At 36.5% G+C, this 13935-nt stretch overlaps 1 protein-coding gene across 1 annotated transcript; it reads left to right on the forward strand.

Annotated features, from left to right (window-relative positions):
• The first annotated feature begins 2345 nt into the window (after window positions 1–2345).
• On the forward strand, window positions 2346–13262 carry nrsn1 (neurensin 1). The gene is made up of 3 exons (XM_067449243.1): window positions 2346–2487; window positions 7307–7513; window positions 11253–13262. Exons 2-3 carry the CDS (start codon window positions 7316–7318, stop codon window positions 11649–11651), a joined length of 597 nt encoding a protein of 198 aa, XP_067305344.1. The 5' UTR covers window positions 2346–2487; window positions 7307–7315; the 3' UTR covers window positions 11652–13262.
• Window positions 13263–13935: the final 673 nt, after the last annotated feature.

Genomic DNA, 13935 nt, shown 5'->3' on the forward strand with positions numbered 1-13935 from the left:
TATATTAATTTATTACACATAGACTGATGTATTCCAAATGTTTTTGTTGTTGTTGTTGTTTTTATTTTTTATTTTGATGATTATAATTGACAACAAAGTTTCCCAAATTCAGTATCTCAGAAAACTAAAATATTACTTAAGACCACTGCAAAGAAATCTTGGCCAACTGAAAAGTATAAACATGAAAAGTATGAGCATGTACAACACTCAATACTTAGTTGGGGCTCCTTTTGCTTGAATTACTGCAGCAATGCGGCGTGGCATGGCGTTGATCTGTCTGTGGCACTGCTCAGGTGTTATGAGAGCCCAGGTTGCTCTGATAGTGGCCTTCAGCTCTTCTGCATTGTTGGGTCTGGCATATCGCATCTTCACAATACCCCATAGATTTTCTATGGGGTTAAGGACAGGCGAGTTTGCTGGCCCATTAATGGAGAATTAATGGAAAATTATGATGGAAAATTAAATCTGCATCTCCATAAAGTTGGTCAGCAGCAGGAAGCATGAAGTGCTCTAAAACTTTCTGGTATATGGTTGCATTAACCTTGGACCTCAGAAAACACAGTGGACCAACACCAGAAGATGACATAGCACCCCAAACCATCAGTGACTGTGAAAATTCTTCCTCTTCTCTTCCGTGTTTGTTTTCAATCTGCAAACAAAGATTCGAACGGTTATGAATCAGCATATTGGTTCATGATTTGGATGCTCTATTGGGTTGAGATCTGGGGGCCATTTTAATACAGTGAACTCATTGTCATGTTCAATAAACCAATTTTCATGAAGGGGCCTAAAGTGTGTCAAGAAAACATTTTTCAAGAAAACTCAAGGTTGTGCGTGTTGTGGCTTAACAAATGCTTTGCTGCATACCTCGGTTGTAACGAGTGGTTATTTCAGTCAAAGTTGCTCTTCTATCAGCTTGGATCAGTCGTCCCATTCTCTTCTGACCTCTAGCATCAACAAGGCTTTTTTGCCCACTGGACTGCTGCATACCGCATACCCTTTTCACACCAATCTTTGTAAACCCTGTATAGTGTAATATATATATATATATATATATATATATATATATATATATATATATATATATATATATATATATATATATATATATATATATATATATATATGTATAGTGTAATGTTTTTGAAAGAAGTTTCTTCTGCTCATCAAGCCTGCATTTATTTGATCAAAAATACAGTTTTTTTAATGAGATATATTGTTACAATTTAAAATATTTGGTTGTCAATTTGTTATAGTTTAAATTATCATTTATTTCTGTGATGCAAAGCTGAATTTTCAGGATTGTTACTCCAGTCTTCAGTGTCACATGTGACATCCAGTCTATCACATGATCCTTCAGAAATCATTCTAATATTCTGATTTATTATGAGTGTTGGAAACAGTTGTGCTGCCTAATATATTTGATCAATAAAAGGTTAAAAATAACTGCATTTATTCAAAATAAAAACATATTTTCAAATAATATAAATCTCCTTTACTATCAATTGTTTATAAATTTAACACAACCTTATTTATTTGTTTCAAAAAAGAAAAAAAAATATGACTGACCCCAAATTACTGACCTGTAGTGTATATTGTTACAAAAGATTTCTATTTTTTAAAACATTTGCTTCTTTTTTTAATTATTTTTTCTTTCTTTTTATTCATCAAAGTATTATAAAAAAAAAGTATTGCATGTTAAAAACATTAAGCAGCAGAACTGTTTCCAACTCTGTAAATGAATCATCATATTAGAATGATTTCTGAATGTGACACTGAAGACTAGAGGAATGATCCTGAAAATTCAGCTTTGCATCACAGAAATAAATGATAATTTAAAGTATAATAAATTGAAAAGCAATTATTTTAAAATGAAATAATATAGCACAATATTATTATTTTTTATTTTGATCAAATACATGCAGGCTTGATGAGCAGAAGAAACTTATTTCAAAAACATTACAAATAGTAATGTGTCCAAACTATATATATATATATATATATATATATATATATATATATATATATATATATATATATATATATATATATATATATATATATATATATATATATATATATATTGGTGGTTCTCACTTATTAATTAAGATGGTGTAATTACACATTTTAAAAGCTTAAATGGGTTTAATCAAAATGCAACATAGCCTTCCAAGTTCTTCTAGATATTTAATTATGGATAAAAAAATAATATAAACAAATAGACAAATATTGATGATATGATTTAGTATTGAGACGAGTAATGGCATATGAGTAAGGACAGAGTAGCTTCTTTCATTTGAAACGATATTAAAATCTCATTAAAATTCATCGCACTGTTTTTGCAGGTGACTCAGAGAAGCATCTGATCAGGATAGACTCCCACCCCTTGATGTGACGCATGCGCAGTGCGTCGCTGTGAGTCGAACGCATCGTCGGCTGTGCAGGGTGAAGAAGAGCTGCGATCGCGCTCCAGCCCGGTAATGACAGGTATATATACTTTTATTCTTTAATGCAAACACTGATCTGTCAAAGCCTCTTCGCAGATACCATCGTTGTTATATCTGTCACGAAGGACACATTTGATAGGACTGTGACTGGTGGATGAATCTTCTATAGTGCTAATCAAATGTTTTAAAATGCTCTTTGTGCTGTATTGTTGGATAATAACGACACGTGAAAAAGAAAAGAAAAAAAAACATTCGTTCGGGCATCGTACATGCCAGCAGGTATTCATTTGCAGATCTCTAATGAGGGGACTGTCGGGGACAGAGTGTCTCAGTTGCTCAGGGACATCAGATGACATGTAGCGCTTGTGATGACGTCATATGTGACGTTTACTGCTTTATCTTCAGTGGGAAACCTTCAGCGTTACACAGGTGCTCTCAAACCAACCGCAAAGAGATTCACCAATTCTTGTCAATTGTTATCATTTGTTACTGATAATATAATAAATCAGGATGTTTGGCTATTTCATTCATAGAAGGTGGTTACAGACAAGGTGTCTTATCAAGAAAACATGATCATGTGAATTTCCTCCAAGTGGAGAGACATTTATGGAGCCCAAATAGATGGAAAATGTCTGGTTCCAGAAGTACAAATCCTGTTTATTTTCACCATAGAGGAATAGCTTTTAAACAAAACAAAAAAATTACCACTGAAGGCAGATCTGTGAACTATGAGACTGTTAATCGATGGTATTTGCTTTTTATTTTAAGCCTGTTTTTTAAGCACTGATTGATTGTGTGTGTGTGTGTGTGTGTGTATATATATATATATATATATATATATATATATATATATATATATATATATATGTTTAACTGTGGAATTCCTTGTGGGAAACTACATTACTCATGATTCTGCACAGAATCCATCTTCACCAGTCAGATATCAGGACAAGGAAATCCTGCGAATGTCATAGGCCCTACCCCAAATGGCACACTTTATATGCAGTGGCGGCTGGTGAAAAATATTATAGGTCGGGCTATTTTTTGGGGTGGGGTCTGAGGGCTCTCCCCCAGAATTTTTATTTTTATTTCGTAGATGTGATTTTCTGCATTATGGTGCGTTTGAGGCAATGTCCCTTGCCTATACCAATAAAAGAACTTAAACCAGTCAATACCAATAGTCTAATAAAAAAGACAATATTAATTTAACTGCCATAGAAATCAACAGTTTCACAGGTAATAATAATGAACAAGTTGCATGTTTATTATGCTCCATGTCCAGATAGAAAAAGTACAAACGCATAACGATAAATTATATTAGATATATGTTTCAGGTCTGTGTCCACGACGAGCTATAACACTTGTTTTAAACGGTAAGCAAGGGAAGCAAAAGATTGCCAGCTAGTTAGCCAAGCCTTTCGATCGAATCAACCTCTGAAAAAGCTTCTCTTGTAGGTTTTCTCCTTTTCTCATGCCTATTCCCTTTTGGCTTGTCTGGTCCGAGTTCTTTTACAAGAAGATTTTCTGCTAATGTTCTTCTTTCGTAGCAATTTAACTTAATTTGTGGCAAGTTCAACTCCCACGACTACATTAGTTCTCCTCGACTTCGCCCGCCCCGCCTGCCAGGCTGAATGACCCGAGGTTCAGCAGTGCACTGCTCTAATCTCAGAGCTACGGGCGATATTTTCAGTGCCCCAAAACCATAAAATTCGACGACAATGATTGGTGAAATATAAACTTTTTTTGCGTAGCAACCGGAGAACCATTGGCTTAAATGACAGCACTGCGGGGCTGAGCGAACTGGAGCCCCGGAAGACAGCCGATTGGCTACTGCAGCAAAATGATAAACGTAACAGCGTTGAAAGTAAATGCGAATATCAGAGTAAGTTCTAAACACATTCTAAAGTAAGACCATTATTAGCATATAATTAATACACATTATGTTTCAAAATGAGAGATTATTAAAAAATAAATAATATTTTTTTTAAATAAAAACAGGCGGAAGGTCGGCGCCCCAGCGGCCTCTTTGGACGAGCCGCTGCTATTCATATGCATTTACAAACTTGTGGACTGACAAAAGCTTCTACGTGTGTGTCTGATGTTGTGTCCAACTTTTCATTTTAGGTTTTAGAAGGGTGCTCGTGAGTGCCCCCTTTGTAGTTGATATATGTCCTTGATGTGTACTTTTGCCTAGCGCACACTGAAGTGAGCTCATCAGCATTCTTCCTCCTGACAGTCAAAGCGGTGTTACATCACGAAAGTGCAGACTCATAGAAAGACTGCAAGAGTTTAGGGTGTCATTTGGGACAGGGCCATAGCCGTTCTCTCTATGTTCTTAAATATTTGAATATATGAATTTTTATGATAAACATAAAATATTTTAGTTTATATATATATATATATATATTTTTTTTTTTTTTTTTTAATCAATAGCTCTACATTTGTCTCTACAGTTGTAATTTGAATTGTTGTTTAGTGCTTCATGTGATTGTAGTTCTTTCTAAAATGTACTGTTTTTTGTTGTTCCAGCAAATCAAAGTTTGTAATGTTGTGATTCATCTCTAGCTAATTTGTTTGGTTCATGGTTTATAATGCTTAAACCTATATATATATATATATATATATATATATATATATATATATATATATATATATATATATATATATATATATATAAATAGAAAAAAAAATATTTTAGGAACCAACATTAATGGAAAAGTGGGCAGGCACTGATTCTCTATATGTTGTTATAAAGTATTAAAATTGTTTTACTGATGATGGGTATTTTCTCATCTCTGCATGACATGACTTTAATTACAAAATGAGCCAAAACATTCAAATGAAACCAACTGTTATTGTCAGAAGAGAGCTATGCTGAAGGGCAGCTGAGTCATTTCCTCATGGGTTTCGGCAGGTACATGCTGAGTTGTGATTTAATTACAGCGCTCTGCTGGAAGCTAACAACCTTATTTCCCCTTGTGCTCTCAACGCAAACCATCTTTTAGAAATGCTAATGTCTAAACCTCAACAGCAATAACTCACACTGAAAACCATGTGGTAGTTGAACACATCCAGCATCACAGTGGTCAGATCTGTTTTTCGGCTGTCGGCGTGAAACCGAGGTTGAGATAGTTTTCTTCCCTATTGTAACATTTATCCAAGTGAAATGGTTTCTGGAACAACTAAAGTAGGGCGGGCCTTAATTTTGTCCATAGGGAACTGATTGAATGGATGGGGTTTGCTATTGGTGCATCAGTGACAGGTTGTCCCGCCCTTGCACCAGCAAACACGTCATCAGAGAAGAGATGTCCCTGCAGGATGATGACAAAGATTTCCACAGATAAATCAATGATAATTAGGGGTGTAACAATATGTCAAGTCACTAAATATATCGCAATACAAAAATGCAAAAATATGTATTGTGGATAGTTACAATCTGTATCGTGTTCATACAATTCACCCAAAATAAAATGATAGTGTTGGAAAATGATATTTAGTGTCAGTACTACATTAAACTATGTAATGTTGAGTAGGCTATAATGCAATAGGGTAATATGTGTGGCTCCTGATAATGCCAAATGTATTTTGTTACCAGTAAAAAGTGGCCTACATCTTTTTAAATATATCTAGTCAGTCGAGTGCAAGCATATTTGTCTAAAATAATTCTAGATTTTTAGCTTCAGAATCATGAATATGTAGCCTGACAACCCAGACCCACATCAAGATGTTTGGTCTGGGAACTCACCATTGACAGGGCTCAATCCGAGGGGCGGGATAAACGGTTGTCTTTCAAACTCCCTCTGCACGCGATAGGATAGCACTACAACCAACCAGAGCAACGTGAAGTGGTGCTAGTTGATAGATTAAACTTTCGCCGTATCCGGTCAGCAAAACTCCGAACACATCTTCCCTTTTTAAGAATGACTTCGGTGCCGTTCTTTGCTTTTTTCTCAGAGAAAAGCTTAACTCCAAGTCTTCCAGAGTCGTGGTCAAAGCCGATTCAAAAGACCGCTGTTTGCCAGCTTTTTGGTTTTACAAGTGCCACGCAAGCGCAACTCTGCCGTCATTATGCTGAGCCTCGCCCACCGACTCTATCCACAATGTAATTGGCCTGACCAGTGTTTGGTTTTTACAGCTCAGAAATGTATTGAGAGATAGGCTAACGAATATGCGTATTCTGGTGTCATCATTGTCTTGTGCTTTAGGTTACCAACACCAGGTCCAAGCCTATTCATTTCAACCCCTAATGAAATAACAAATTTAGCATTAAATCAACAGCATTTTTTTTTGTTAACCCTTTACGAAATGCCTTGTTGTGGTCAAGTCAAGTCTACTTTAACTCTTTTACAATGACGATCGTTTTAAAGCAGCTTCACAAACATGAAAAATATCACAATAATATTGCATTGTGAGGTCAGTATTGTGATATGTACCAAATTGTGACACAAGGGTATCGTTACACTCCTATTTATAATAAATACTGCAATGTTCTATTTAAAAATTAAGAATGGTACATTTTGATTTTAAGGTGACTTTGAAGCTAAAGCATGACATCATGTTAAAATATGGTCTTCTACACAAAAATTATGCAGAGTCATCTCTCATGGTCATGGGTGATTTAGAGGACATTATGTTTGCCTGACCAATGGTAGACAGGGAGGATTCAGGAAATCGGTTTAAAAATGTTGGTTCTGCAATAACACAACAATCATTATTAGTCTATTTATTAAAACTACTTGGTCTTGTCATTTGAATGCTGTTTGTTGATTTAGTTTGAGCATTCATTTGAGCATAAAATGCATTTTGTAAATGTCTGTGTTGCATAACTAAATGAGAGTGTTTTGTTTGTGCGCATGCAGATGTGAAGGATGACTTCTTGCTCAGAGATCTGTGGGTCGGATTACGCTGAGCAGAGCCATGGTGCACTCAGCAGCGGTTACCAAGGTTACGGGGTGCGTTCCTACCTGCACCAGTTTTACGAGGAGTGCACCGCTTCCATCTGGGAGCGCGATGAAGATTTTCAGACACAGAGATCGCCTAGTCGCTGGAGCTCTGTGCTCTGGAAGGTGAGCTTTTGGGAAGGGTGGCTATGAATTTTTTTATACTGTTTGCATGATTGTAACCAGACTCCTGACTGTCAGTATAAAATATGGTTTATATGGTTTACTTTGCAACTTATTCTGACCTTGAACTGACACTTTGAGTCTATCTGACTTATGTAAAGCAACCAGACAATTTGTTGCAGAAAAAACAACAACCAAAAAACATTAAAATAATTAGACAGCAATTTTATTTCATGAAACAAATGAAGACATTAGCAGAATCACAAACCTGGCTCTTCCTCCAAAGCTCTTGCTGTATTAACCCAGTGCACCCATGTGAAGACAGATGATCAGATAAGGCTGGTCAAAATCAAAAATTATTTGAATTACTTTTGTATCTTTCAACTATTATGAAAACAAGATGACTGAGTTTAAACAATTATAATGCTGCATTCAGTTTTGCAGTGATGCTCTCGTTTTGTGTTGTGTTCTAAATCCAGCAGAGAGTGAGCACACCCACTTTTTTTACAGCAGTGCGCTTTCACCCCTTAATAAAAGCCCAAACACACTCTCTGCCAAGCTGTGATATGTTTAGTTCAGCTAATCAACCAATGACCAATTATTTAATATTTGTATATCATTCAAGTTTAATTAATGCATGATGATGTTTGCAGAGTTTGTGAGTAATCGTAAGCTCAATATTGACCAAAATAATCATGATTATCATTCCTGCAAACTCTTAATGTATGTCTAAAGGGAACTGACTTTATTTAGAAATGTTTAGGTGGGATTTTCTTTTCATCTAACCGCCATATGATGGCTAATAATGTAGTGCTTATAATTGCAGCGCTGCTTTGTGTACTAGGGTAGTGAATTTGAAAATCTGCGTTTTTTGGTTGAAACCTTTTTTTTTTTTTACATACTTGTTTTAAAAAGTTTGACTGCCTACAGTTGATTTTTATATTCTAGATATTAATCAATCAATTGTAAAGCTTTATAAGTAATAAGAAAGATTTAAAATGTATACAATGTTTAATAGGGAGCCAATGCAGTGTTGACAAAACCGGGCTAATATGGTCATACTTCCTGGTTCTAGTAAGAACTCGAGCTTCTGCATTTTGCACCAGTTGCAGTTTATTTATTAAGCAAACAAGGGAACCACAAAGTAGAGCATAACAATAATCTAACCTTGAGCTCATGAACGCATGGACTAACTGTTCAGTGTTTTGCATTGAGAGCAAATGTCATTGTTTAGATATATTTTTAAGATAGAAGAGTGCAGTTTTACAGACAGACTTTCATTGACAGATTGGTATCAAAGAGCACACCCAGGTTCCTAACCGATGGCGAAGACTTGAAAGAGCAGCCATCAAGTGTTAGACAGTATTCTAGGTTACTATTTGGATAGGTTTTTGGTCCAGTAATTAGAATCTCTGTTTTTTTTTTCAGAATTAAGTTGCAGGAAATTACTATTCATCCATTATTTTTTATATCAGCTATGCATTCAGTTAATCTTGTGAATTGGTACATTTCAGCTAGGAACCAAGAAATATGGAGCTGAGTATCATCAGCCTAACAGTAAAATCTAAAGCGATTCTTCCTAATGATATATCCCAAGGGTAGCATGTACAGGGTGAAAAGCAACGGTCCTAGCACTGAGCCTTGCGGTACTCCATACTGCACTTAAGATAGGTGTGACATCTCTTCAATATATAATAGCCAGCTTAAAATTTTGAGAAATATGAATGAATGATATTAAGAAGAGGATCTATGACCTCTGGAAGCATCTCTTTTAATAGCTTAGTCGGTATAGGGTTGAGCATAGATTTGTTGATTTAGATGATCTAACAAGTTTAGCCAATTATTTTCCTATAGCAGTGAATGAGAGGAATTTTTCCACAGTGACAATGCACTGTCTGATGTGATACTGTAGCAGATGGCTGTATAGTTATAATTGTCTCCCTAATAGTATCACACTGGTATCGGCCGATACTCAGAATTTTTGGTATCATATTGGTTCTGAGAAAATAGTATCGGTGCATCCTTACTTTAAGCGCAGAGGATGTGGGTTGTGCATCGGCGCGACTCCTCAGTGCGGAAGAGTCTAATGTTTTGAGAAGAACCGCACCGGTGTGGATACTGTTTACAGTGTTGGGCAGTAGCGTCTCTACAAGTAGTGACTTTACTAGTTTAACTACATTTCATAATAGCAAGTAGCATCAATGTTTTCAGAATCAAATAGCTTTTCAGTAGCAGAGCTCTTTTGTTGATCAAGTAGTGTGGTAGTTTCCACAAAAGCTACATATTCCTAAGCATTTCTGTAGATCATGCTCATATTGGGAAAAAAAAAAAAACGCACACACACACACACACACACACACACACACACACACACACACACACACACACACACACACACACACACACACACACACACACACACACACACATGTTGGTCTATGTGGTTTACAGGGACTCTCCATAGGCGTAATGGTTTTTATACTGTACAAACCGTATTTTCTATCCCCTTACACTGCCCCTGCCCCTGCTCCTAAACCTACCCATCACAGGAAACATTCTGCATTTTTATTTTCTCAAAAAAACATAATTTAGTATGTTTTTAAGGCCATTTGAATTATGAGGACATTTAATAAGTCCTCATAAACCACATTTATAGTGTAATACCAGTGTAATACCCATGTAGTTATACAAATTTGTGTCCTCATAAACCACATAAACAGGCTCACACACACACACACACACACACACACGCACATCTGTGGGGACTCTCCATAGATGTAATGGTTTTGTACCATACAAATAGGGCTGGGTTTCGATTCAAATTTCAGAAGAAATTTCAGCTTCTTTAACACGGCAGCGGTGGCGGTATAGTGACGAGAGCTTCGGCTTGAGTTTGTTTACCTACTCTAGTATTATCTGTCCGCGGCGGTTCTGGAGTTTTCAAAGCTGCCATGTTCGTTGTTTTAATGTCCTTCCTTCCACCTCGCGCGCATGCGTGAATGATGCGGCAAATTAAAATTCACGCGGAAAATGTAGGCCTATTATTAAATCGATCCTCTGAGTTCGATTGAAACTCATTTGACTGAGAAAAATCACCCTCTATGATTTATAAGCCTTTTGAAAAGTGGGGACAATGTAGATGATCTCAGGTTTTACTATCATTATGGGGACATTTTGTCCCCACAACATAATATAAACAAGGACACACACACACACTTTTTTGTGACATGTTGGTACTGTTTGGGGCAGAGCTCTTAATTCTACTGTACTTTCTTAATTCTACTGTACTTTTAAATTAAAAAGTTTAAAATAAACTTAGTTTCTCCTGCCAATGTGCCCAAGTCTAAATTAAGCATAAACATACATTTGCGTACACGTATGTATACAGATGTGGCGTAATGACGCAAAGTGATGCTCAAATTGTCAAATTCAAACTTCAATCAGTCTAAGGTAAGGAGATAGTTTTGAATACTGGCTGGTTAAGAATTTTTTCAATTGTAAAAAAAGAAATTTTTTTACAATTATTTTAACCAAAATAAAGTACGGACAGCTGCTTTAAGACCACCCAATGTAAAGTGTGACCCAAAGTTTTCTGCTAGTTCATTCTTTTTATGTGTATAGTCATCAGGTCAGTTTAAGGTTGACTCATAAATAAACCTATGCAGCAGATACTAGTACTAAATCCTGCTAAAGCCACTGCTGTTGAATATAGTAATATGCCTTTTCTGTTACACTTTGTCAGGTCTGTCTCGCGCTGGGAGCTCTGATTCTGGTAGCTGGGTTATCTGTGCTGCTGGTGGGTTATGCCACACCACCTCGTCTCGAGGCATTTGGAGAAGATGAGCTGCTCTTCGTGGATGGACGCGCTGTGCGTTTTAACCGGGCACTGGATGCCTGTAAGCTTGCTGGAGCCGTGCTGTTCTGTGTGGGTGGCAGCGGGATGGCGGTGGGGCTGCTGCTAGCTGCCTGCTCTCAGGGCAGCTCGAAGGAAGAGCTCCATCTGCAGCAGCGTTTCAAAGAGCGGCTTGCTGAGATCCAGGCCTCCGTTCAGCCCGTCACACGTGCACCCACCCCGGGAGAGGGCAAGGTGCCCGTGACACTCTCCAAGGTGCAGAACGTCCAACCCGGGGCAGAAACCTGACCTCAGCCCTCCCCACAGTTAAATGTCAGCGAATCAAGATTCCAATGGTTTCGTGCAAAACAAAATAACAGTTCCAGGAACAGTAGAGATAGATAACACTGCACTTTCTCTGGCGCATATCATTCGTCTATATTGACTAAGATTACAGAGAGTATTTATGGTGATTAACGTAAGCGTACTCTGTAGATCATCATGCCACAACACTGGTGCTCCTGAATAGACAAACAGCACAAATATACTTGCGTGCTATACTGATAACAACGGCTAGGAATCAGAATACCTTAAGGCAGCTGTTCCAAAGAGCAACTTATTATTCAGCGGCGTCAAGGCATGTGCATATTAATACCGAATAGTTTCTCCATTACACTCAAATCTTGCAATGAACCCGAAAAATCTTTGCAGCCGCTCGCTTTAATCGCAATTTCCGTTGTGATTTATGAGATGTAGCTAGTCAGAGTCGCTCATAAACAAGCAGAAAGAAGGCTGTGCGTGTTACTGGCTAATTTATCATTGCTGCCTTACTAACATTGTCAACGGAAACTACAGTGATTTGTTATGGCTCATTCAAAAACCTTCACATTGGTTCATTGCCGTCACCTAAGGTGCAATTTTTCTTCAAATTTCTCCAAGCGATTGCTTCATGCTGTATTGCTACAGTCAATCAATAGTTAGTTGATAGAAGGCAATGCGTTCCAGACAGCTAAAGCCACAATTTCACATCATGCGGCAGCATCACAATACCACGCATCCGTTCTACTCAAATACATTATTGCTTGCTATATCAAGGGGCGAAAATAGATTAACATCAAGATACGCCTGTGGGATTATGTAATATCCTCTCATTGTGTAGCACATCATTCTTGATTCAGCCTCTGTTTTCTCAAGAGTACATTAAGCGCAGTCACTCTCTGTAGGTAATTACACTCATTGGAGCGGAGCCCATTAGGACTTTCCAAGTGCATCCGCTAATGTTCTGGAGATAACACCAGTTTTTCTTTCTGTCTGGTTTTCTTTTGTGTGTTGCTGTTTGGCTTCATGGTAGCATCACTGCTGTTGTAAAGTTTAATTTCAAGTTTCTGACACTCATTCCTAAAAACATGACTATTTTGTGCATCTATAATTTTTTTATTGTCATATTATTCACTTTGATTAAACATGGTAAACTTATTTCAAGAAGGTTGATAAGAATGAAAAAGCATAGCTGCTTCTGTGAGTGTAATCTTTTGTGTTATTTATTGATTATGAATTATTGTTAAACATATTGCATTGAGATATTTGAAAATGACAAACAATTGCTAATAAACTCCAACTAATCACATGATATTTAATAATCTAATCTCTCAGACAGGCCTAAATGAAAATGAAATATAACATTTATAATATAAGCTGCTTCAAGAATCGATACTTCTTGTTTAAAATGACAAACTGTATGTGACATTGTGACTTTGAAGAGGTGTGTAGATTACAGTGCTGGTTATCTTCTCAAACTATTACAGCTTCTGGTTTGGTTTGAGCAATCTGCTATTGGGAAGGAGAAGGTATCGGAGCTGTTCTTACTCTTGGAACATGTCTGTTTTTCAGCAAACAGAATAAAAATAACTGTTACCGTCATTGTCTGTTTCTTCTTGTTTGCTTTAAATTTGCATATTGAAATAATAATTTAAGAGATATAAATTAATCACAGTATATTAAAAAGTTTCCATTATTAATTTAATCCATTAATTAAGTGCATAATATTGACTATAGCTCATTGTCATAACAGTATAAAAGTTTGGTCATAGGAACGTTCTGTTGTAATTTTATGGGCAAAAAGATTCATCCGGTTATTTTGTCTGGCCTCATACATGCCCACAGGAGAAATTCCAGATTGTGTGGATTCCAAGATTGTGTGAAATTTTTTCTGCAGAAATTTGCCAAACAACAATAAAGATGAGCCCATTTCAAGTATAATAATATCCACACTTACGCAAGTGTGAGAATGTAATAATTTAATATAAAATAGTGAAAATATAAATGGTACTGATATTGCAATCTCTATTTATATTACTCTTAAAGGGATAGTTCACTTTAAAATAAAAATTATGTCATCCTTTATTCATACAGGTTTGAAACAACTTGAGGGTTTTTATTTTATTTATTTATTTGTTTATTTGTCAGGGACAATGCAGTGCACATTATTACATACATAATTATCATAGACAAGCCACAACAAAAAATGTGTAGATGTGTTGCATAAAAGGTTTCTAGCCAATAGGCTAATTTGCAACCCCAGTCCCTGGTCAGG

This window comes from Pseudorasbora parva, chromosome 7 (assembly GCF_024679245.1).
Source record: "Pseudorasbora parva isolate DD20220531a chromosome 7, ASM2467924v1, whole genome shotgun sequence".
NCBI classification, from domain to species: domain Eukaryota; kingdom Metazoa; phylum Chordata; class Actinopteri; order Cypriniformes; family Gobionidae; genus Pseudorasbora; species Pseudorasbora parva.